Raw genomic sequence first — 26098 nt, 5'->3', positions numbered from 1 at the left:
CAATCTCACCAAAAACTGAAATATGTTGAGCTTCATAAACACAAATGTTTAGGCAGAAGTGTTGCACTGAAGTGCATACAGATGTACAGGGGGTCATAATGTCATGCCTGATCGGTGTATGTGGTAAAAAGTCTGTGTGGACAAAGAGGGCAAAAAGATGATAGAAAACTACAGAGACACAAAATGACTACAAAACATGTTGAAAGACCACAGAGATGCAAAACAACCACAAAAAGACACTAAATGATTTACAGAGACTCAAAATAGCCACAAAAACGCAAACGACCACAAAATGACAATAAAATATGTAAAACTACTAAGAGACGGAAAATGAACACAAACTAATGTAAAGCAACAACAAAGAGAAGTAAAACGAGCACAAAAAGATGCACAACAGCTGCAGATACAAAGACACAAAACACGGTGTTCTTCTTCTACGCTTGTAAAATAGCTCGGATAGAAGCCACATAGGTTGTGGTCGGGAGATTAATCTCTTTCCTTCGCATCGACTCTGTTTACAGTGACCGCGCATGCGCCGTATGTCTCCTTCATCGTGCCCTGTCCCAGTTGTAGACAGCGTCACGCTAGCTGTCGGACCGCTGAGCCGCATCGCAACAGGCACCTCCCGGCGCAGCAGACCACCTCGGCTAACACGTTAGCACCGGTAAGGAGCGTCAGCACCGCCGAATGATCGTAGATGCAGCGCCGAGCTTCATAATAGTGAAAGTCTTTGTTTGTGTTCAAGGTTAGTCACATAACTACCTAGCATCGAAGCGATGTAGCTGACTGTAGCTCCGTTATGTAATGATGTTCAGCCTTATAATGCAGTTTCATCCTCGGATCATAGGTTTCCCGTGTGACAGGGCAGAGCTTTACCTTTAGCCCGGCATTTAGCTACTTCATCAGCCGCGTCATTGAGCAGCTAGTTGGCTGTGAGGGGGTGTGTTTGGGGAGGCAGCACCTTTAACGTTGACCTGTGTGTCCCTTCTTTTGCTAGTTAGCTAGCTCAGTCGGTCTGCAGCCCACACAGCGGCTAACTAGCTGTCAAACCCCCCCACCTCTCCCTCACTGGCTCGCTGTGGTCCTTTGTCCCAGATGCATGTTGGACTGTCATTGTCAACAGCCTCCCTCCACTTGTTCTTACGGTGAACACCAGTGACTGTGGCATAAAGGGGGCTTCTTAAAACCAACCTTTATGGTGACCACAGTAGAGAGAGCCTTTTGTTCTGCTACCTGAACATCTGCTTGCTTGGCTGGCTCATCTGTCTCTGTGCACATTTGTGCTCACATGCAGGGTTCCATTTACGTGCCCCAGTCGTTGTTGATTCGCGACAGCTTTATGAATCGTTTATACACAGTGACTGCAGGCTGCCTTCATCCAGGATCAGCTTTGGCTTCACAGAGACCCACATCTTCTCCCCTGTTGAGGATCTGAGGGTCTCTGCAGGACTGGAAGAGTCTTTACAAAGCTTTACGTCCCCTTTCCTTGTAGGTCCTATTGTCCCTGCTGGTTTTCCCTAATCCATTGACTGTAGTATTATGAAATCTTGGGGTGAACATTGCAGAAACCCTTTGTGTAGAATAGAGAACTATTCAGGTTTGTGTTGAACTGTAACACTCATGTTGCCACCTTTCTCCAGCACAATGGCTGTCCCTCCGTCATACTCAGACCTGGGCAAGGCTGCCAAGGACATATTCAGCAAGGGCTACGGTGAGTACGAGCTCAGCCCCAGGAGGGAATTAAGTGTTTTCTCAAACACAGAGCCACTCCGCCTGCTTTAAAGAGATGCACAATGACTAGAAAACATTTTGTGTCTCGTTCAGTCAGTGGGTTTTGGCCTGTGTCGGAGGGCGGGGCCTTTATGCTAAGTTAACCATCACAATGAACAGACATGAGACTGGGATCAGTCCTGTCATCTAACTCTCAAAGCAAATATTTCCCACACTGACCAACTATTCCTTTAAATTAAATTTATTTGCATGATATTGAAGCCATTCACTGTTGGCATTTTTTTCCCATCAGGCTTTGGTGCTGTAAAGCTGGACCTTAAGACCAAATCACAAAGTGGAGTGGTGAGTTGTTAACCTGCGTTCTCTTGACACATCTGCTGAAGTCTCTAACCGTCTCCTTCCCCTCTGATCACAGATCTTCCATTTTAAGCTGGAGCTTGAAGCTTTCAGGGCTGTTGCCGACCAGCTCGGCTTGTTCTGTGCTCTGTTCTAGAGAGACAGACAGGCCAGCAGGTGTGTGGCCTGTCTGTCTCTCTACCTGCCGTTCCTAACCCCTCCTCTGTCTCCATGCTGCCGCCCTCTGCTGTGGACTGCTCACACTCTAACCTAGATGGTAAGGTGGCGTCATAGCCGACCGCTCTGCCTGTGTCTCTGTCCTGTTTCTTCATCCTCTGCTCGCTCGCACCTTGTTTTTCTGGTGGAATCTGTGTCTGAATGGTTTTGGTCTTTGTGACGATCATTCTCATAGCATGAAAATCAATGTGTTCCTTAAGAATGTTTAAGTTTTAACAAATGCACATAGATACAAACCAAAACTGCCACCATGTACTAACACCAAAGACAACATGCACTGCAGTTTACATAGATTAAAACGTACATGACATCACATCCGGTCTAGCCTCTAAGTCAGTACCATCTCCAGCATTTGTTTTCTTGGTCTTTCTGAAAACGTGATTCCTGGAGTTTTAATTTCCAGCTTCAGCACCAGTTGCTAAATAGAAAAAGTGAAACCTTTGAGAGCCCAAAAGAAACTACAAACATGGCAGTGCAGACATTGCTTTGGTCTGTGTCCATAAACTTGGTGTATTTTTCTGTCCATTTCATGAGTTCCGGTGTCTCCTATTGTCTTTTTCCACTTATTTCTCTGCAGCTTAATGATAAAGTTTGGTCATAGTCGGCATGATTCTTACTTTCTCCCCATCTGTGAGGTGTCGCTGTTTTTGCGGATGTTCACTCGGGTTCCCATGTCGAGCTGAATGTCCCTCTCGTCCTCATGTCAGGAGTTCAACACGTCTGGCTCCAGTAACACAGATACGGGGAAGGCCTCGGGGAGCCTGGAGACCAAGTACAAGATGAAGGAGCTGGGCCTGATCATCAACCAGAAGTGGAACACAGATAACACCCTGGCTACTGAAGTCACTGTGGAGGACCAGGTCTGTGCATGTGCAAACAGATAAGGGTACCGTTGGACTATTTCACTGGTGTGTGGTTAACGGCTGTTCACTTCGCCTACAGCTGGCTCAAGGACTGAAGGTCGCCCTGGACACATCTTTTGTACCCAACACAGGGTGAGGGGACATTTATTTGTCTGAATCAGTGGGATTACATGAGGTCAGGCCTGGTCTCGTTGTTTTGTTAATACCTACATTACGCTGAAGGGCTAGGACCTTTTAAAATCACATTAATCCATTGGAGGTTAAACTGTCGTGACCTCGTTTCATTAGATCTGATGTGAAGTTTTGTTTCTCGCTGCCCTTTAAAGGCTCATGTATTCTATATTTGTTATTGTCCACTAATTTCATGAAGTGAACTGTAGTGACAGTATGCCTGATCTGGGAAGAGGATGACGTAGTGCAGTTTATACTGTTAACGTTCAGGGTACTAGAGGTTCACATTTAACCCTTCAAACTCTGTCTCCAGTAAGAAGAGCGGCAAGCTGAAGACGGGTTACAAGCGCAACTACGTGAACCTGGGCTGTGACGTCGACTTTGAGGGGCCCATCATCCACGCTGCGGCCGTGCTGGGCTACGAGGGCTGGCTGGCCGGCTACCAGATGGCCTTCCACACGGCCAAATCCAAACTGGTCCAGAACAACTTCGCCCTCGGCTACAGGGCCGGGGACTTCCAGCTGCACACCAACGTGTGAGTCCTCCACTGCCGGTCACGGGGAGCACCACTCACAAGTGTCTTCTCTGGATCAGAAGCAGATGAAAAGTCTTAAAGTTTCAACACTTAAAACTTTTGTGCATTACAAAGCTCGTGATGTTAATTTAACACAAGCATCTCTAATTACCACATCTTTCTTATAGCGATGAGACAGTAATTCAGGTGAAGCCTCCCTTTTTCTGGGTGTGATGCACTTCCCTAGTGAACAGAATACGTATCAGTGCTCTGTTACTGCCACACACATCTGTGTGTTTACAGTCATCTTGCCAGTTCTCTAATGTAAAGGGGCTAAAATTAATATTTTGAAGGCGAACTTGATGATCCAAGGAGACAACAGCGTGGTGTCTTTTTCTCTCAGTAATGACGGGGCCGAGTTCGGCGGCTCCATCTACCAGAGGGTGAACGACGAGCTGGAGACGGCGGTCACTCTGGCCTGGACCGCTGGCAGTAACAACACTCGCTTTGGCATTGCTGCCAAATACAAGCTGGATAAAGACATCTCTGTGTCTGTAAGTGCTCCGGCTGTTACAAGCAGAACAGACATGTTCTGCTGCTTTGTTTCATCTCACATCCTGTTTCACCCACAGGCCAAAGTGAACAACGCCAGTCTGATCGGAGTAGGCTACACTCAGAGCCTTCGCCCAGGTAGGCTCCCACCCGAGCACCTCTCAAACCTGAAACCTACAGACAGTACAGAGGGAGTATGAGCAGGAGAAGTGTGGCTCCACCATGTTTTACCTACTAGGAGTTTGTGTCCACCGGATCTGGCCATGGTGTGATGATGTTCTGGTCTTTGTCTCTGCAGGTGTGAAGGTCACCCTCTCAGCCCTGATCGACGGGAAGAACTTCAACGCCGGCGGACACAAAGTCGGCCTGGGCTTTGAGCTGGAGGTGTAACAGGGCGACCTGAGGCCCACATCACCACCCTCTTCTCCTATGACCATCCTATTTATTTTATTATTATTTTTGTAAACATGAATCAAAATGCGCTTCTTCCATCTGCTTATGTTTCAACGACTCTTTTCTTTGTCCCTCAGACACAGCACCTCATTTTTCCAATGTTAAGGGAATTCTAATAATAAAATTAAAACTGTCTTAAATTTATTCTTTTCTCTTGCAGATAAGGTGCAAGGTAATAATTTGACAAAATACATCGTAACTCAAGGCTTAACTAGCCTTTTCTGGAGCTTTTACAATGTCTCACGGTCCTCAGGGGATGAGGTTTGCCAAGTTGTTGTGGACCAACTCCATCTACTCACGGTCCTCAGGGGATGAGGTTTGCTGAGTTGTTGTGAACCAACTCCATCTGCAGGGAGACAGAGACAATTAAAAGCTCTGGAAAAAGCTGGTAAGTGGACCAGCAGTTCAATAGTTTTACATTTTGGGAAAGCTACACTTATTTACAGAGAAGGAGATAAGGGTACTGGCACCAGTCTCATATCTGTGCAATCAAGAAAACTATTAGCTTAGCATGAAAAGTGCAAACAGAGAAGCAGCTATCCAGCCAGGTTGTAGTTAAATCCATACAAAAACCAAAGTGTAAAGTCGGTTTGTGGTTTTATGGGGTGTTTATGTGTGGGATTGTTTTTACTGATAACTTAAAGACAGTTTAAACAGGCTGTGAAATTTTTCTTATTGCAACAGCAGCCAAAACCTGCAAAGCTTCTTCTGCCACTTTTTTTTTTTTTATTTGACAAAAAAAATTGTAAAGGAATAATGTGATGTTTGCTTTTTAGTCCAGCGTTAACACTGCCACTCATCTGTACAGTGAAACTGAAGCTACCTTCAACAGTCAGCTAGCTTAGCTTAGCATTACGAAGACATGGAGGGAACAGCTTGTCTGGCTTAATCCCAAGATTGTTTATCTGCATCTCTAAAGTTCAATAGTTAACACATGGTATCACCTTAATTCCAAGACACTCACGTTTTTATTAGAAATATTTGGACTGAATCATACCTGAACACAGGACATTAACATACTCAACAATCAAAAACATAATCTTAGTGCTAGCACAAGTCTGCATTGTTTCTGTTCATTTGTTTGGAGCACAGATTTGTGCAAAACATCTTTAACGAACAAACTTGTCCACATATTCTCAAAGACAAGAGGACTCATCACCAGACTTGTAGCTAAATCTGATGTTAAGCTTCTACTACCGACTTTCCATCTGCAGGTCGGAGGCTGAGTCAGTTATTCCATAATATTCAGTGTATGAGCTGCAATAATACAGGACTGAAACCATGGGCTTGAATGTAGATTTTGTAGAAATGTCTACAGAACCTGCTGACTTGCACTAGCACTAATAAAAGTCATGCTGCTGTCAATGTCACTGACTAAACAGACTTCCTATGAACATCCTAAAATGAGTTTGTAAGTGATGTATTATAAATATCTGAACTTAATGTGTGTCTTAATATTCTCCAGCTCTCCATCAGGTTCTGGTTCTTCTCTTTGATACAACAGCATCACCAGTAAAAAGTATCCTTCACACTATGTAATCAGCATCCATGTCTGGCTGAGCTGCCTAAAACAGTAGCTGGTAACTGCGTCGTCGTCAGAGTTAAAGGGTCAGTTCACTCAAATACACATTTTAAATTACTTCTAGTAGTATCCAGCTGAGCAAAGAGTTTTGTTTTTATGTGTATATCCATCTCTGTGACCTCTGCACATGAGCTGTCATTCACCTTTTGGCAGTGAAATGAGACCGTGGGGGGGGGGGGGGGGGGGGGGGGTCTGGGCTTAATGCTGAAGCCAGCATGCTAACATGCTCCAAATGACAGTGTTTGACATCAGCATCTTAGTTTAGCATGCTAACATTTGCTAGTTAGCACTAACAGCAGAAGTACATCTGAGGGTGACGGGACTGTCGTTAGTTTTGCAGGTCCTACATTAAAATTTTGACCCAATGAAAACTCAGGATCAGCCAAGTTACAGTAGGGTTTGATGTGTGAGAGACGTTGTGCCAGAAAATATGGATATATTTCACTAGATAAGTGATAAATTTGACTTTCACGACAGTCAGGGCTTCGTCCTCAGGGGAACATGAAGATCTGTGCAAAAAACTTGTGGCAATCCACCCAGTTATTGCTGATACATTTCAAAGTGAAACACTAACATCCGTGTAAACAGCAGGAGTGTCCTTCCAGAAAAGCTGTCCCCAAAGCAGACCTCACTGCCAACAGTTGTCATTTGAAGAAGCAATAGTCCCAGTGGAAACTGTTGACAGTGTCACTTCTTAATGCTGAGCACCAAAAACCAAAGTTCATTCACCTAAATTGTATCTGGTGGAAACCTCTGATCCTGGATAAATAAAACTAAAACCTAGTGCATGGAGATACCACTAGGCCCTGAACCCTGACCCTCTGAGGACTGTTTGTGGACTGGGAATTTCCAAACCTCTGCTCTTCCCCAGCTGAACGTCTTCACTGTCCGTGAGCACATTTTTTTCACCCTTGCAAAAACGCTCTTGAAAACATTGGCTCTGAGTTGCGTCATTCAAGTTTTGTAACCACATTACCTCACTCACTTTTCATGCATGGTTTCTGAGGATTAAAAGAATATGAATCATCCAGACATGTCCTGCAGAGCATTTCACAGCAGGTTGACCTTAGCCACCACTTGCTTGCAGCCTGTCTGGGAATATTTGTGCCCCCCTACGGCGGGGTAATATTCAATCTCCCCTGCAAGGCGCTCTATGTTGGTATGATCCGGGTAGAATCCCTCTCGAGTCATTTCATCCAGGAAGCACTCCATCACGTGACCTTTCTCCAGAAGGCCCAGAGGTAGGATGTCTGCCTCTGCCCACAGTGGGTGGAGCTTCTCCAGAGTGTTGCGTAATATCGGAGTTAACTCTTTTACAAGGTTACTATAACCAGATGCTGCCATCGTCAGAGAAATGCTTGAGGAGTTGTGCAGCATATGTTTGGTGATGTGTGCATGACCCAGATTGCTCAGGAACAGGTAGATGGCGTTCAGGTATTCATTGGATTGTCTGGAGGCCACGAGCTGCCACAAGGTCTCCAGGATCTCGTTGTGCATGTGCTCAACCTCGTCAAAGATGAAGAGCGGGATCTTCTCCTCCTCCTCGGCTTGTTTGACCATTTCTGAGATGAGGCCAGAGAGGTCACGGGCGCATTGCATGGCGTCGGCCTCCTGGGGGCAGTGATGGAGGACGTAGTACTGCAGCACCAGCGTCTCCCCCACCACAGAGCGGAAGTGTCCTGCCAGGAGACGACCCAGGTGGCTCTTACCCACTCCGCTGGGGCCGTGCAGGGACACCACCAGGGGCTTGTTGTGGACATAGGTGGACAGGTATTCCTTCAGGTGGGAGAGCAGGCCCTCCACCGCTCCCTGCTGACCAAACACCTCCCTCTTCAGGGTCTTTTCTAGTCCCTCCAGGTCATATCTGAGAACGTGGTCATCAAGGTTCTCTATGGCATTGTACACCTGGAGGTGACAGATATTAAGAACATGAGGGAAAAACTCCCGGGGGAGCCCCAAAAGGCCCATGTTCACTCCCTGTCACCTGAATTAATATAATTAATCACAATTTTTCAGATGATTTGTGGCCTTGGTCTTGTTGAAGGACTGTTTTCAGATGATTTGTGGCCTTGGTCTTGAAGGACTGCGTAAAAACCTGGTTCTGAGACCTCAACTGTTTTCATTTATTTTACAGTTATCAAAATTGCTTCCATTTTTTCTGTTTGCCAAATAATTAACAGAAAACCTCAGGCAGCGTAGTATTACTACATACTATAAGGCTGCAACCTATAGTTAGCTTGACTGTCAATACACCTGAGAGCCACCTTCAGAAAATATAGAAAAATGGTCATTATTCTCTGAAGCCTGAACCCCAGTCAGAAACACAAAGGTACTGAATTTACATTTACTCTCACACCTTGTTAACCTCTGCTAATGAGCCTGGTAATCTCTGCAGATCTGTTTACTTTGGAGCTTCACTGTAAATGGAAACAACTCGTGTCCAGGCAGCGACTGACTCCAAGAAACACACATGGGCCCGTTCAACGTGTTTATGTTTGAAACTGCTAAATAAACTTTGTAATGCTGCAGGACAGACATGACAGTACAGCAGTCAGTCATGGTGGGATTCATCAGACTCACCTCAGGCCTGAATCACAGCGCATCTCTACTCTGAATGAACACTGACATGACCGAGCACGTAGGCAAACAGTTCTATTTACATGCAGTGGGCTCACACAGGAGAGACAAATGATAACAGAAATTCCTCACCCTCAATATTTGCAGTGTAGGTGGGAGAGAGAAGGGTGCAGGTGCAAGTGGTGCAGCAATATCAATATCCAGCCCAAACAGTACTGTTACTGAGCTTAATATGGATTAAATTCAGTTGACTTTACTTAACCAGGATAACCCACTGATCCTGGGTATATGCTAACAAAACAGCCACGCTAGCAGCTACAGACAGTGGCAGATGGAGGAACAACCCAGCACAGAGTCCCAGTGAGGTACTGAACCAGGCAGCTCCACCTTGACTCTCCAGGTCTCTGAACTCTCTTGGAGGGATGAACACTATTCTTCCAGCAGATGTTCCCTCATGGTGTTTTGATGATGGTGGTGGAGACGCTGTCTAACACGTCGCTCCAACATCTCCCATAACTGTTCAACTGGGCTGAGACCTGGTGACTGGGAAGGCCACAGCATCTGGTTCACACCATGGTCATCCTCATCAGACCAGTCAGTGACCTCTGGTGTCACGTGGATGGGGGGGTGCTCTGGAGGAGACCACTCCCACCAGGAGGGAAAGGATTCATCACAAGATGAAGGTGATGACTAAGAACAACACTGACTCTTCCCTCTGGGATGACAAATGGAGCCAAACCGTGCTAGTTAACTGCCCCCCACATACCAGAGCCACCGGATGCCCTCACTGTGGGGGTCAGGGATTAGGTCTCTGCTTTGTCACCCATCTCCCAGGTATTCCTAGCTTAGCTTAGCATGAGAGCATACTAACAAATGTTGACTAGCACTGAGCACAAAGTACAGCTTAGGCGGATGGAAATGTTTTGCAGGTGCTGGCAGTTTTAGCTGATGATGATCTGGTGCTTTTTAAGTTACTCTTTAACCTTCATGGCTCAAGATTTCGGCCAGTGACACCCTAACTCATCTGTTCTTCAGAAAAAGCTTCCTCACAGTTTGCCTGTCCAGGGTCAAGCAGTTCAAACCAACAGAAAGTCCTGCTTTAGCTGCAAAAGTCTGACCAGCATCAATGAAAAGACAGAGTTACTGTAGTAATTTAATAATGTACAGTTGTAGTAAAGGTTGTAGCTGGATCCTTTACCTGCAGAAAGACGATGGCACTGAGCAGGTAAAGGCAGTATTTGGCTCGACTGTGCTCCTGTTTTGGCGTGGCCCTGCACCGCCCTCCCTCAGGAAACAACACCCGCTTCTTCTTTCTCCTCTTTTTCCTCAGAGAGCTGGAGGATGACAGGGTGGGAAAGGTGGATGGGTTGAGGGTGTCAAAGGTGAAGATGTTGGGGCTGGATCGAGTTGGAGCCCCTGTGGGGAGTCCTGGTCCTCCCAGTCTCACACCCATGTCCTGACGGCGCTTCTTCATGGCCTGGTACTTCTGTTTGATGCGGATGACAGCATGCAAGGTGGACGAGAAGTCGGACAGACTGAGGGGTTGACTGTCCCTCTGATTTTCATGTCTTTCTCCTCCTCCCTCCACCTCTTCCTCCAGTTCTCCCTCAGTTTGAGAGGCCGAGGTGCTGCTGTCTCGGTCACTCATCTGCAGAGAGAATGAACAGGTCTTTAAAGCTGTTGTGATCCATATTTTCAAATTAACAATCACATCACTACTCGCATGTGAGGGTTGATTTGTAGTGCAGAAGCTGAAACTAAAACATCTGACATATCATTTAAGAATTGTTGTGGTGAAACTGTTGCCCATTTAGGCGACAAATCCAGCAAATGTGGACCGATTAGTTTTCATTTTGATTCATGTTTGTGTTACCGCCTGATAAATGTATCCTGCGTTTCCTGTCTTTCAGCTCCTGTTTTAGTCTTTGGTGCCCCCTGAGGGACAATCTGGCTCTTTAGCCACTAAATGCTCCTTGATGTTCACCAGCTATTTATTAATATTGTCCACTCTTTGTCAGGGTGGACAGGGTGAAGAGGCAAGTGCAGGCAGGTTGGAGTGGGTGGAGAAAGGTGTCAGGAGTGTTGTGTGACAGAAGAGTGGCAGCAAGAATCAAAGGAAAGGTGTACAAGACAGTAGTGAGACCAGCTATGCTGTATGGGTTAGAGACTGTAGCAGTGAGGAAAAGACAAGAGGCAGAGATGGAGGTAGCAGAGATGAGGATGTTGAGGTTCTCTTTAGGAGGGACCAGGATGGACAGGATTAGGAATGAGCACATCAGAGGGACAGCTCAGGTCGGCTGTTTTGGGGACAAGGTCAGAGAGGCCAGATTGAGATGGTTTGGACATGTGCAGAGGAGGGATAGTGGTTATACTGGTAGAAGGATGTTGGAGATGGAGCTGCCAGGCAAGAGGTCAAGAGGAAGGCCAATGAGGAGATATATGGATGTGCTAAAAGAGGACATGAAGTTAATTGGGGTGAGAGTAGAGGATGCTGAGGATAGAGTTACTGTAGGTGGAAACAAATGATTCGCTGTGGTGACCCCTAAAGGGAACAGCTGAAAGAGGAAGAAGAAGAAGACTCTTTGTCAGGGTGGTTGTCAAAATTGGATTTTATGGGATGGAAAGCCACTAGCTATGTTAGCTGTTTCCCCCGTTTATAGTCTTTATGCTAAGCTAAGCTAACAAATTTTGCATATAGACAAAAGAGTGTCAGTCTTCTTATGTTATCATAAAAGCAAATAAGTGTAGCTCCCAAAATGGCAAACTGTTCCTTTAAATGCCATCATAATTTAATTAAATGTAAAAAACTTTATTTTAAATGTAAATGCCAAGATAAGATACAACCGCCCTTCTTTTCTGTAGTCCAACCATCAGTTTCTCAGCGGCAGTGACACCACCACCAGTGAGAGAAGCTGCCACCAGTAACCACACAGATAGATGTTTGATACCACATTGTGTAGTCATGCTATCAGTTACAAATCACTAACAGTCTAGGTTTTGTGACTTTAGAAGGAACTTGTTGCGGCACAGTCAGAGTTGTCAGTGCAATAACGCCCTCAGCCATTTCCTCTTTCAGGTCAGTCAGACCTCACGCTGTGCCTACTCGAAAGGTAACCTGAAAAAGTGAGGGAACGGAAATGCTGGGTGATGATTTTCACATTTATGATTAAGGGATGAAAATATGACTGGTGGAGTTTAAATACAATGTGGCTGGCGTTAAGAAACCTGCAGCCAAAGCCAAACAGAGGCCTGATACTGGTATAGACTGCACCTGCACCACTTTTCTGAGTGTCTGTTATGTTACATTTCTCTGTTGGGGTGCGTATAACCAAAGTCACAACCCAAGGCACAAAAACAGGGTCTGCACACCCAGATCAGTGACAGGTTTGGTTCAAACGGACACATCAGCACTGAGAAAACATGAGGACATTCTGCGTCTGTCTTCAGATCAAGTAAAGAAATACTTGGAAAATGTCCCTGCAGAAAGAAGGAAGTGCAGACTCTCTGTGTGAGCATGTTTTTTTTGTTTGTTCTTACAACAAAAGAAGAAAATATCAGTTACACCGAGTAGAAGTCGGGTCACCAGCAATATTGTGGCAGCTGTGGCACAGCAGGCAGAGTGGGTCGTCTCTGAACCAGAAGGTTGGTGGCTCAATTCTTGGCTTCGCTGGTCCACATGCCTAAGTGTCCTTAAGCACAATGCTAGCAACCCTTAGTTATCACCAGTGTGTGTGTGTGCGCGCGCGCTTGGGGATGGATGCCTGAAAGTGCTGCTGCTATGCACAGAAAAGCCTTATACAAGACTATTTACACAATCTACACTGCTGCCAGTGAGAACTTTGACCTCTGGGAACTTATTTTCTGTTACTGGCACAGCAGCACTTCCAGTGAATACTGATGCATTGTGCGACTGAGCTGGGTATTTGATTTGGCATGGAAACCCAAGCTGATTTTATGTCAGCACAAAGAAAATTAGAAGCACACACAGTGAGGGGGGAGACAAACCAGTGAGATATGTGCCTCGTGCAGAGACCTGAACAGACCAGCTGCATACCACACATTTCAGAGCACTTTACACTGCGTAAAATTATGCTTTAGTGAGTCTCTCTTTATTGGATGCTATGTGAGTTGTTGCTGCAAAAATATGCATTAACTAAAAGCTGAAAATACAACTCAAGTTCGAGGTTAGCTTTCTAAAACGGTGTCTTTTCTGTGTGGAGTTTCGCTGATTTATCACAGAGAAGAGGCAGGTAGAGTTCTTCTGCCCCACATGCAGCCTTCAACATGTAGGTTGTGTGCGCAGAGCAGGGAGAGAGGAAATGTGACAATGAGAATCAGGAAAGCTAAAAAAGGTTTGCTTACCTTAACATGTTCCTTAAATCTTTCAGCTGTGTGTAGGCCTAGTCCATAGTTTGGGAGTAGAAGAAGCGGAGACCAGCCCCACAGAGCAAACAGCTCAACTCAGGAAGAGCCCTCCTATCGTACCGCTGAACCATCTACTAGCTCCTCCTCCTAGTTTCTATTACTCTGGTTCTTCCTTCCAGTTTCTGTTGAGTGTTTTTAACAAAGGGCCTGACACATGACACCACGCTGGGTTCACTTAACAGCCATCACATTTGACTCTGATCTGGATCAGGTGCTTGTTTTTCTATGTGATTTGTCATCTTTACAGTGAAACCTGAATTCTAACATTGTTTTCTGACTCCTTGTGTATTCACAAACAAGGAGGAAAATGTCTTTTTCTGACCTCTGCTCTTACATAACACTGATCATAAGCCTTTCATTTGACACCAAGTTCCTATTATCTGTACAAATATGATATGCAACAGCGGCTGTGTCTCGTGTGATATAGGAAATGAGATTAATCGCAGCTATATAACCACAGATAGCACTAACTCACAGTAAACATGCGGCAGGTTTCGTGTCTGCAGCAGTGGAAAGTAAAACATTGATCAAACTTAAAGAAATTGCTCAACACACTGGGAGATACTGGACACAGCAGGTAGCTACCTTAGCTTAGCATAAAGGTGGGAAATAGCTAGCTGATTCATTATATAGTGTTTAATCTGTACAAAAACACATTTCACAAGTTTAATGGGGATCACATGCTGTGCTGTTTAATATACAAGGTGTTAATTTGTGAGTTTTAGTGGATTTAGTTAAATCGGGTTAGCCATTACCCCATTTTCAGTCCTCATGCTAAGCTAAGCTAACTGGCTATATCTTCATGTTTACTGTACAGGCATGAGTGGTATCAATCTTTCGTCTACCTCTTTGCAAGACACTTCTGCTGCTTCATACTTCAGCTCTACTACATTTCACATGGAAACACTGCGTAGTACTTGTAACTCCACAAATCTGCATACAGATCACTGCGTAGTACTTGTAACTCCACAAACATGTAGTTTCAAATCTGCATACAGAGCTGAAACAAACGCTGGTTCATCGTTTCAGCCATACCTAAAACAAAAAAAACATTTCCTGGCTCCTGTTTCTAAAGTGTGAAAATCTGCTTCATTTCTCTGTCTCACATGCTAATAAAGTGAATATTTGGGGGTTTTGGACTGTTGGTCAGGCAAATATTTGTCACTTTGGCTCTTGACAACTACAGCCTGGGTGTGCAGGCTACAAAGGCTATATTTAAGATATAAATAGAAACCCAGGAGGTGTGGCAAATATTTACATATTGTATCATTTGCCTGTGACTATAATAAAAACAAGGCTCGTACATACTGCACCACACACAAGCCACACCGCATTGTGAGTCACAGTCATTAAAGCAGACCGTGTGATGACAACTGCACAGAAGAGATGCGAGTGTGACAGTTGCTGTACAGATGGAGTGAAAAGGAAGTGATCAGGCTTCAACAAGACGCCACACGGACGTCAGCGCTTCTATCAGCTGTCAGTGCATTTCTCATTGCGCTCCGGAAAGGAAGAGGCCTCTGTATACAGTTTACTCTCAACAGGCTGCTGCAAGTAAACTGTTAATGTTGAAGTAGGAGGAGGCTTAGTCATACATGACACCAGTTTGTTACTACAGGTGGAACAAGTCAGTCAGACACCTGAGCTACAGCACTAACAGCCAAAGCTGCACCTGTATCTTTAATCTGATGGTGTTTACATCAGTTCACTGCAATCTGAAAAGCATCCATTTCACCTTTACACCTCAGAGCAACGTGAACAACTCAGAAAACAGTTTAGTAAATTCAGGAGCCTGACTTCAGAGCAAACAACACAAACAGATTCAGTGGCAACAAACGCACCCAAGAGCTGAAACTGTTGTCCAGGTACAATGGTCATCGATCAGCTGCTCTAACCAACACACACAAACCACACCCTGGTTTCTAACCCCCCTTCTCCTCCATCTATTTCTTGCCCTGAGTAGCATTTTCAGAAACTATTAAAAAATTTAAGTTAACAGACTTAAAAGTCAAGCCTGAAGGGATTCAGGAAACTTGACACACCTTCATCATAATATTTCTTTATACAAAGCAGACATGAACTACCAGCTGTTTATATTTTGATTAGTTTGAAGTGATTTGTTAAATGGACTTTGGTTAAAAATAAGATTTTAAACTGGGCACAAATGAGCATAATTTTATGACCAAAATAGATCTCCATCACCGATTCAGAAGGAGCTGAATATATTCACATCACACAGATGATAAATATATCTAGAAAGCACACAGGTGGTTGTGCCTTTACTGAGTGATCCACCTGCACCTTCCTCCCTGCAGAAGCTACATCGCGTTGAGCTGGGCCACTGTGCAGGTCAAGATCAAGACGATTTACTCCTGTTTCAGGACACCATTCTCCTTCTCTGAGAAGCCACAATGATGCAGGCATGTTAACAAAAGGTTGTGCCCACACTGAGAGGCAGCCGGTGCTTCTACCACTTTCCAGTACGGTCGAACACTTCCTACTTCCTCTTCCTGCCACGGCCTCTCCTGCCTCTGCCAGAGGAGGTGCCTGCTGCTGCCGAGTCCAGAGCCGCGTCCGACGGGCTGGCTGCAATGTTGATCTGTCCTTCTTGGATTTCACTGCGAGCCTCCGGAGGCAGGTGTTCGATCTGCTGCTGCGTCTCCAGATAAAACATCACGTCTCTCAGCTGCTCCTGCAGTTCTGCTATTGTCGCGTCCTTGTGATCACCTATAGAAACACCACACAACACAGAGTTTAAATATACATTCAAGAAGAAAACATATTAAAACTAACTACAACTTCAGAAGATTTTCTTAAAATTGCAATGACAGGCCAAACAAGCTGTGAACAGCAGACATATTTTAAGTTGATATGTTGAACTGCAATCAGGCCACTATTTCCTACAGAAACAACATGCTCCTCCGTGCACAGCAGTGTCAGTGTCCCCCTGATGAGCCTCAACACAGTGCTGCCGCTCTGGGTTTGGTCTCCACCACCCCCTGGGGGAAACCTCTGGTTCTGGAGCTGCTAAATGCTCCACTGTGTTCCCCAGCTGGGCTCTGACCCGGTCTGCTGCTGAGCAGGTCGTGGACATTTCGTGTGTGGTAAATGGTTTCATACTTGTATAGTGCCCTTTTACACACTGCGCTCAAAGCGCTGTCACACTATTTGCCCAGTCACACTCCCAAGCACTCACACATTCACACACTGGTGATATCACCCAGAGCAACTGGGGGTTCAGCGTCTTGCTCAAGGACACTTCGACATGGTGACTGGAGAAGCCGGCATTGAACCGCCAACCCACTCCTTGCGGTCCGTTCTCTCTACTCACTCGTCTCTTACCCTTTCTGCTCCACCTCTGCCAGCTGGGACTGAAGCTGCGTCTGATTGGCTCTCAGATAGCGGTTCATCTCCTGCTCCTCCTTCAGCTCCTGGCTCAGCTTCACCATTCGACCGTTCAGCTGAGTGTACCTGAACACACAGACACAGCGGAGCTGTAGGTTGTTTTTATAGTCTTACAGGAAAACAATGGTTTATCACAACCTCTCTGCTTTCATAGCTCTGGTCACAGAACCCAAGTCACTCTTAAGTGAAACCATAGTTTTCCTTTAACAAAACCATTAAACAGCAGGAAGCCAGCACGCACATTAACAGCACGCCGCTGTTAATGAAATTTCAAAATGTCTCAATCAACCAACTTTACTATCACTGCAAATATATCGCAATGAGAGTAGAGAATCACTTTCATCTTGGTCTACAGGACAGAACTTCTCCACCTCATAAATAGAGAACCTTTAAGGGAAGGAATCTACCACCAGATCCTACAACTATAAACTAATAACAAAACCTTTTTCCTGATGAATTATTGGCAGTTGAGGTGTTAAGATAGTGAGATATCTCAGGAATCCCGAGCACAACGCGGCACATTCCAGGAAACAATAACATCACAACAAAGGTTGAAGTCTTCAGAACCAGAGCCAGCAACACAATGGAAACACTCGACACTGATGAACACACAATACACACAACCAAAACTATATAATGTAATGCAGCCAGAGCAGCACCTACTTTTTCTCTATGTTCTGCTTCTCTTTGGTTATGTCTCCGAACCGCTGCTCCAGGTTATCACAGCGCTCCAGGGTTTCCTTAAATTTAGCCTTCATGTTGTTTATCTAAAGGACAGACGAGAACAGGGTTAGAGGGCAAACGATAACCAGAAAGGATCATTAGGATTAATCAGCTAGAAAACACAGCAGAGCCCATTTAAAGAGCCCTGCCGTCTGGAACCATCGGTACCTCCTCGGCCGTCTCCTTCTCCAGATGAACAATCTTGTTCTCCCAGTAAATCCTCTGAGACTCCAGCTGGCTCGTCAGCAGGTACGAGTACTGTGCACACACAGTATTAATTAGAGGATTTCAGTGTTGACTCAGCCAAAAAAAGCGACAGAGGGAAACTCTTACTTCTAGTTGAAGTGCATCAATTTTCTCAGCTTGGCAGGTGTCTCCCTCACATTCAAACTGCACCATCTTGCCGTCAGTCTTACTGGCCACCAGCCGATGCACATAGTTATCTATAATAACAGGAAAAGTCAGTTAGAAAAATAATCAGCAAACATTCTGAAACATTGTTTTAGCCATTTAATCAGTCAAAAACAGCAAACATTCACTGGTTCCAAACCTGCAGATCTGCTGCTTTTTCTGTTTTTATATTTGGGTTTTGGATTGCTGAACAAAACAAGCAAACTAATAATTGTAGGACCATTCTCACAACAAACAGGGACGAGTTCTTGTTTAAATATTTTTCTACCATCCAACGTGTTAAAGTAAGAACTTGTGGTACTTTTGAAAGCAAGCAGGAAGGAAGGGCGCTCGTCCTCAGCCTAGTGCAGGTGTTACACCTGTGACTCGTTGCCACCACACTGAGGATTATCATCGGACCAGAACAACTGGAGGAGGAATCCATAATGAAAATGTGTTTCCTTGGATTGTTAAGGAAGTTTCTCTTTTCCAATATAGTAGCTTTGCTTTAAAGCATGTTTATTTAGTTTTAAGTATTGAATAAATAACCAGCACCGTTTATATCAGCACTGAACTGAACGACTCTTGTGATGTGAAGAGCATCGTCCAGTGGTTTGGTTTTATGACGTACAATTACGTGGCTCGGTCTCTCTGTTTGTGGCAAAAATAACTCACATAAGCTGCACGCTACCTGCTCGGCCCCACCAGACAAAGTTGGACACGACTCTGAGCTCTAACAACTGTTGATCAACTCTGAGTCACAACTTCGAATCGACATGAATGAGAAGTACTTGACGTTTTCTGGTGACGACTATTAACAGGACTCTCAGCTGATCATGATATTTCTCTGCCCTCTAATGTCCACAACTGGTTAATGCATCTTAAACAGCCATAATAAACCCTTGATGGCTGTTTAAGACCTTGTAATAAACTGTGAGCATCCTCAACCAGCAACAAGTGCTTAGTCACATAAACACACACGCACGAGCAAGGCCACACAAATCCAGCACCTCCTGCGTAGTCCCAGACACGGTGGTTGGTGAGCTGCATAGCGTACGTGTGCTGCGTTTCTTCAAAGTGTTTGTAGGCATGCCGGCTGACGTAGCGGCCACAGCCGATGTGCCCGCAGATCAGACAAATCCACAGGTTCTACAGAAAAGAAAGGCACAGCAGAAACTGAAAACTAACATGAACGCACACACAGCAACAGAGAGAGAGCGACATTAGTTACCTCCTGCACTCCACACTCAAAGCATTTGTTCTCCTCAACTGGTTCTGGAGTCTGACAGTACCGACAGACTGGACACCTGAAAACAGAGCACATTCAGCTACAGTCACACACACGTGCCGTGGTCCTTTGTGACACAGAAGAACAGATGTAAAGAGGACAAAACAAACACCACATGACACGAAGCGTGGAGAAACATCCAGCTGACTGAGAGCCGGGCGAGAGAGAGAGTGCGACTCTGCCATTAGTGAGAAGGCTCTTTGGTTTATATGGTTGGAGATCAGGGTAAAACCAAAGCTGAGGTTTAGTTACGTTCCTTGTTAAAAGGAGGTCATAAGCTTCTCTCTAATGTAGGCTAAGAATAACACAATCCTACTAGCAGTTTTAATAGTATTTCCCAAGAGCAAGTAACAACTACTGAGTGACCGAGCAACAAACATGGTACAATATAAGAAACAGGAAAGGTCCAGGGAAATTTTCTGTGTTTGTGTGCGTCTGTACAACTCACGAGGCGTCTTCCCACCGCTGGAGACACTGGCTGTGGAAGCTGTGGTTGCACAGAGTGGTGAGGATGCCGTTCACAGACTCGTCCATTCTCTCCAGGCACACCGTGCACTTCGGCAGCTCGGTCAGCTCCATCACCGGCAGACTGGCTCCCTGAGGAGAGGGCAGGAGATCAGAGAGAGGCAGCAACAGTCTGACACGGTGCACAACTGATATTTGTTCCTTTGTTCTGGTGGAAGGTGACAATCGCTGAAAGGTATCAGATATTCAGTTTACAATGGCTAAAAACAGAGAAAGGTAGGAAACGATCACACCGGAGGAGCCAGAACTGAACAATTCACTGACTATCAGTGCTCATTATTTTTCTGCTGACTGACTATCCATTACACCTTCAGTGAACTATCAGATTAACTTGGAGAATCTAGCTCACGAGAACAAGGTGAGACAATTTTTTAACACAAATTTAAAGAAATTTTCAAGGATGAAATATATGACCGGTAAAATAATCTTTCATTTGACTGGAAGTCACAAAATGCAAAACAGTGCAGGTGCATTCTGAAGCGTTCTAACTAAACATCTTGTAATGAATGTCACCTCAGTTCTACGTCCTGAGTGGGAACAATCACGTGCTGTAAAAGACGGCAATGTGCAGCCACCGTAAAGCTTTGGCCATGGACTCGGCCAACCGGCTTCTCTCCTATAGGATTTTACATGAGGCTCTTCAGACCTTAGAGCTGTGCATGAACTGTGCATGAGCTTCTAACTTCTAATTGAAGCAGTGTTTTCACCCCCACAGCACCGGACAGTGACATCATCTGACAAAGGTGCTGTGCTGACCAATCATGTACGGGAGACAATCAGGGACGTTGACGCCCACGGGAAGAAGACTTTTGTTTACCTTGATAGCATGAGCATTCACCGCTATTCACTGTCGAATCTGGGCCACAGTTAATCCACCATGACAACACGCTGTGCATTTTCGTTAGTACTGGTTTGTTATCTATCAACGCTGACACACTGGTGGGAGAATTGGTGCTAAGGTAGAGTATGCAACATTAGCAACATGGCTAACCAAAACACAACAGAAAGTCTAGGCCTGGAAACATGAATGAAGCTTATGTTGACTCTTCCCAATGTGGCCGTGTCGTACACGCCTTACATCACTCCCCCTTCAACCCCTCAGCCTCTGACCAACACAGCCCCGGGCGTTAAAACACAGCAGGGAGTTGAGTTTTTACTGGATCAGTCTGAATGCCTGCTGAAGTGAATGCACCATCTCACTCCATCATACTGGCTGCTGCTCCGGTTCTGTTATATACTGATATCATGAGACAGCTTTTCCCTTGATGAGAAATATCATCACTTTTAATATCGTGAGATCTCATCGCACCCCTACTGAACAGTGATTACAGGATGGCTGCGTTTACCTCTTCAGACTTTATAACCTCGGCCCGCTCCACATAGACCAGTTGGCACACGGCTTCCTCTATGGAATTGAACTGGTGGCCATTACACGCTGTGTAAAAACTGTCTGCATCTGCCTAAACAAAGAGAGAGAGAGGAAAACAGCAGCAGTAAGTCAGAAATAGGCACAGGTCATTTATTAATATGAGGCAGCAGGTGCACAAGCCTCCACATTAAAGATGAGCTGTCGAATCATTTTTGAGGCTGAATAATCATGCAAATGTAAGTTATTCAATTAGCCGTGACATCATCACTACAACATGCTCTCCACCCTGAACAACAAATTAAATCAAATAACTAGCTGACCAACCAGTGAGGGAACCGTTTTATGGTGATGCTACACATGGCTCCTCATTGTGCTGCCAGAACATTCTGCTGTTTAACTTCAGACCAAAGATAAAAACTGCTGCTGCTATGACAACTTTCCAGAGTATGTGAAATGTACAAACCGCTGTGCTGTGTTCTGGAGCCTATTACGCTTTAAACATATAAATCTGCTGCTACTTCCTGGATCATATTTCACTGTAACAGTAGCAGATGATACAGCACAAGCCCCGAGTTGTTTTAAAGTAGGACAAGTGTCCGTTTAACCAACATGGTAAGAACATGTAAGAGGACGACGTGGGTACAAAAGTTGGTGCCCCATGCTGAGAAGGACAGACACCCACATGCTTTTTAATGTGTTCATTTTTCTAATCATTCCTTTTTCTTTCTTTCTTCTTGCTGAAGTCTTCTTCGCTGGAGCTGTATTAGATTGGTGGCTGGTTAGTGGAGTTATAACTCTGACTGCTGCTTAAGACCTCACCTGTGTAGAGAACTTAATCAGAACCATGTACTGGTTAGGGGTGGAGTCCCGTATGATCTTCATATGCTCCATGACATCATTAAATGGAGCCATAAGCTTCATGAGGTCGTGGCTCGTCATGGTTGCCGGGACAGTCAGGATGCACACCATGGCGCTACGTCTTACGTCTTCAGTCAGTGAAGTCATTTTACTGCACAAAAAAACAATAACAATCAGAATAAATAAATGAATGAATGAATGAATGAATCGAACAGCAAACTGAAGTGGCAGAGAACTGCCAGACGTGTCTCAAGGTTCAAGGATTTTATCCACACTGGTCCTGAACACAGGCACACCACAGGGCTGTGTGCTCAGCCCCGTTCTCTTCACTCTGTTTACCCATGACTGTGATGTCATTCACCCCACAAACACAGTAGTGAAGTTCGCAGACGACACCACCGTAGTGGGTCTCATCTCAGACAATGATGAGACTCACTACAGAGAGGAGATCCAGACCTGACAAGGTGGTGTTCAGATAACAATCTTGTCCTGAACACCAACAGGACTAAGGAGGTCATTGTGGATTATAGGAGGTCCAGGGAGACAAAATATGCTCCTCTTCTCATACACGGGGAGGTGGTGGAGCAAGTGGATAACATCAAGTTCCTGGGCGTCCACATCACATCTGACCTGGCCTGGTCTCTGAACAAATCCTACCTGGTGAAGAAAGCCCAGCAAAGGCTTTTCTTCCTCAGGAAGCTGAAACGCGCTGGTCTCTCCTCTCAGTTGCTCGCAAACTTCTACAGAGCGACAGTAGAGAGCATCCTCTGTCTCAGTGTGACAGTGTGGTACGGCAGCTGCACTGCACAGGACAGGAGGGACTTGACCCGGGTGGTGAGAACAGCTCAGGGCATTTTAGATAGTCCTCTTCTGGATCTGGACTCACTATACGCTGACCGGATCCAGAGGAGGGCCGGATGGATTGCTGCAGACCCCACCCACCCAGGCAACAGTCTGTCTGTGCCTCTTCCCTCCAGGAAAAGGTACAGGAATATAAAGACTAAAACAAACAGACTGAGACACAGCTTCTTCCCCAGAGCTGTGAAATCAATCACCCCCCCAACCCCTAGTCACACACAACCTCCCCACTATGGACCGACACAGACAGAACACTGGACCTCTGCAGACACACCCCCATGTTCACACCTCTTCGTAAAGACTGAGATTTGCATTGAGCTGCACCTTATAATGTTACTACACTCTTCTAACATGCTGCTGACCTGATTGTGTTCCATACATCCCTTATTTGCTCAGTTTTATACTGACTTATACAATTGTGTGTTATGTAAATAATGTCTCTTTTAAGTCGTTGTGCTATACATATTGACAATAACGATTCTTGATTCTTTATTGTCAGTTCACCATTTGTGCAGAACATACAGAAAATCGAAATACCGTTTCTCTCTCACCTAGTATTGGGTGCCATAACATTTAGGAACTAAAACAGAATAAAGTAGAATAGAATAAGAACTCACTTGGTCTTATAGAGGTGCATGATACCGTGGACGATCTCCACAGAGGGGTTCCCACTGAAGAAAGAGATCTGGTCTGGCAGCTGCTTGGAGGGGGAGTCAGGGCCCGTGCCTGTTGATACACTGTGGTCTTGTGAAGCCTCAGTGCCCTCCTGACCATCTGCGTTTACTTTGCTGTGGATGTAAAGCAAAGTAACAAAGAGAACTGAACCACCAGGGTCTTCACCTCTACCTTTATCTACAGGAGAAATTCAGTTCTCTTTGTGATTTTGCTTTACATACACAACAAATGGGATCTGACCGAGCGAGTGGTGAATGGGACAGTTCATCATGCAAAATGTAGATACTGTCAGACCAGCTATGATGCAAGCCCTGCTTCCATGCAAACTAGATGAATGTGAAAGTGAGTGATTATGTTTACATGACAATGACTAAGGTGCAGATTTAATTTAGAGATATCTGTGGATAATGGATCACTTCCACTACCAGGTTTTGTAAAACAGGACATGTGCAGTCCTCTGCTCTGGTTACTGTGTGTAGCAGTAGGACAGTATATGTGGGCCTGAATAAACTACTGTGAGTGTTTTCATAGCGTGGCCTTCCTTTACGTTTCACATCTCATGACCTCTGCTTGTGTATCAGTGTGCATCACACTGCTGCAGATAAAAACTATACACCATTGTGGGACATGCATGTCTTACCTGGGCTGGGTTCAAACGTTTCTATAACCATGTCCCCCATGGCTCTACTGCCAATGTGTTGGTGCAGTACAGCTTCTCTCTCCAGGTCGGGCTTTCCACTCAGAGTGTGTTTGGCTAAACCCAGAGCCTTCTCCTGCTGCTCCTCCTCTGACATACCTTCAACTACAGACACGACAAAGGAGATCTCTAATGGCCAAACCACTGAACGTCAAGGCTGCTCCAACACTCACCCTATGACTGCAAATAAAATCAGTCGTCTGGCCAACACTGCCACATTTACAGTAAATGTGGGTTAATGAGAGTTGTCCTTATATATATGAATACAAGAAATGAGTATCATCGCGAGGGACACACAGATCACAATTGTTAATTTGTCTATTACAAACAACTGGCTAACAGTAAACAGAATCCTTTCGCTCAGTAAACCCACGCTTGTGTTAGGGTGATTTTCATCTTGTCACTGATAGTTAGCCGTTAGCTGCCTGGCTAACTTAACACAAAATAATTAACTTCCAGGACAATATCAAACTTACCAGCTGAGTACTGGAAACCTTGTGGAAAAGGAGACTGGTCAGCAATTTCCAAACGGATAACGACCAGAGACACACTCATGTGTTATAAAATAAACTGCCACGTTTACAGAGAACGAAAAACCGGTGTTGGGTCGAGATCCGTTCCCCTGTTGAAAAAGATCTCGACACAATACAGTGACAACCGGCTAACCGAGCTACACCAGCTAGCTACACGTCCAGCTAGCAAGTCAATTAACTTGCGTTCAAATGTAACTAGATGTCAAGGCACCTGGGGCAATTTTTAATTAAACAAAAAGACCAACATTATACTAGTCATATTGATTTTGCCTTCCGCCAACCATAAACACTGTAACGTTAACTGAGAATTTAGTTAGCAATAACAATCACGGTTGTTTGTAGCATGAAGCTCTTCTTCAAACAAAAATGGACAGGCATAACTAACCACTGGCGTGTTGCTGCCACCTAGAGGAACTAACTGCACATTGCAACCCTTACACATAAAAAGCAGACAGTTCAAACAAAGCAGAAGAAAACCGGTTCTTCCTCGAGTGTTATATGAAGTGCTCAATATAATTATGCACATAGAAAATGGAGGGGTGACATGCCACATTTCTCCATTCATTATAAGTGGTGACATTTCTGGAAGCTTGCCCATCCTCCTGTAATTCAAATCCCACCTGGGGCAACATCCTTAGATTTTAAAGTCAATCTCAGAATCTTTTTTCCCACAGGAAGAGCTGCTTTTTTAACTCCACCCAGTGTGGAATGTGACCTTTTGAGGGAAAACTGATCAAGTCAAAAATTAAATTCACTCAGTAGTTCATGGGAGTGCAGCTGAGACCTGCTTACAGTAACATATGGCCACTGTTGCTCTGACTAATGGTTAACTGGGGCACTGCTGACCCTTGACCCCTGGGAGGCACAGCACAGACGCACAGGTAGCACAGGCATGTGAGGCGAGGTGAGACACTTCTGTTTCAAACTCAGCACATTATGTTTGACTATTTCCATGTAGATCTGCAGGCCTTTTCCACGATCATCCTCGATAGTCTCATGCTTGTCTCTGCCAGTTCTGTCATCAGATTGGTGCCCACATGAAGACTGATTGTACCATCTTCTCTGACAGTCTGGCAAGTAAAAATCTGTTAGCGTTCACCTGACATCACATTTATTCATTTATTGTCTGTAGTTTTATTTTTTCTTAAGGCCTTGTCTCACCTGAAGATTGTACAGTAAAATTAATCACTGTATCTTTAGTGAAGTACTGTAATGGGTGACTATTAGCGGGGTGCTGTAGCTTTTACAGTAACCATTAAGTCACTACAGTGCCTTGCGAAAGTATTCGGCCCCCTTGAACTTTGCGACCTTTTGCCACATTTCAGGCTTCAAACAT

The 26098-nt window shown here is 45.0% G+C and overlaps 3 protein-coding genes across 8 annotated transcripts; 1 reads left to right on the top strand and 2 right to left on the bottom strand.

Annotated features, from left to right (window-relative positions):
* Window positions 1–478: 478 nt before the first annotated feature.
* On the top strand, window positions 479–6597 carry LOC109952184 (voltage-dependent anion-selective channel protein 2). 6 transcript variants are annotated; one of them, XR_002273718.1, is made up of 11 exons: window positions 480–664; window positions 1641–1711; window positions 2024–2073; window positions 2342–2344; window positions 3012–3164; window positions 3247–3299; window positions 3652–3873; window positions 4256–4406; window positions 4485–4542; window positions 4703–5118; window positions 5174–6597. XR_002273718.1 is itself a non-coding variant. In XM_020587115.1 (10 exons), the coding sequence occupies exons 2-10, from the start codon at window positions 1645–1647 to the stop codon at window positions 4792–4794; spliced, it is 849 nt and encodes a 282-aa protein (XP_020442771.1). In that variant the 5' UTR covers window positions 480–664; window positions 1641–1644; the 3' UTR covers window positions 4795–5146. The 6 variants fall into 6 exon arrangements, 5 of the variants coding, with proteins under 5 accessions (XP_020442774.1, XP_020442771.1, XP_020442772.1 ...); XM_020587115.1 differs by lacking the exon at window positions 5174–6597 and having other exon boundaries at window positions 4703–5146; XM_020587116.1 differs by lacking the exon at window positions 5174–6597 and having other exon boundaries at window positions 657–745; window positions 4703–5146.
* Window positions 6598–6620: 23 nt separating this feature from the next.
* Window positions 6621–14986, bottom strand: tor4aa (torsin family 4, member Aa). Its single transcript, XM_020587112.1, has 4 exons — window positions 14416–14986; window positions 13379–14374; window positions 10215–10664; window positions 6621–8344 (listed from the first exon to the last, which is right to left on the bottom strand). Exons 3-4 carry the CDS (start codon window positions 10662–10664, stop codon window positions 7490–7492), a joined length of 1305 nt encoding a protein of 434 aa, XP_020442768.1. The 5' UTR covers window positions 13379–14374; window positions 14416–14986; the 3' UTR covers window positions 6621–7489.
* A 101-nt stretch (window positions 14987–15087) lies between these two features.
* brap (BRCA1 associated protein) lies at window positions 15088–25192 on the bottom strand. The gene is given in 13 exon segments (XM_020587113.1): window positions 15088–16168; window positions 16773–16912; window positions 17510–17613; window positions 17738–17827; window positions 17903–18012; window positions 18970–19108; window positions 19191–19266; window positions 19696–19844; window positions 21119–21232; window positions 21961–22150; window positions 23475–23640; window positions 24149–24334; window positions 24706–25192. Coding segments are annotated over 13 exon segments (1773 nt in total). The 5' UTR covers window positions 24785–25192; the 3' UTR covers window positions 15088–15938.
* Between the last annotated feature and the right edge of the window lie 906 nt (window positions 25193–26098).

The sequence above is a fragment of the Monopterus albus genome, unplaced genomic scaffold (assembly GCF_001952655.1).
Source record: "Monopterus albus unplaced genomic scaffold, M_albus_1.0 scaffold439.1, whole genome shotgun sequence".
NCBI classification, from domain to species: Eukaryota; Metazoa; Chordata; class Actinopteri; order Synbranchiformes; family Synbranchidae; genus Monopterus; species Monopterus albus.
This window is presented reverse-complemented; position numbering and strand designations above follow the sequence as displayed.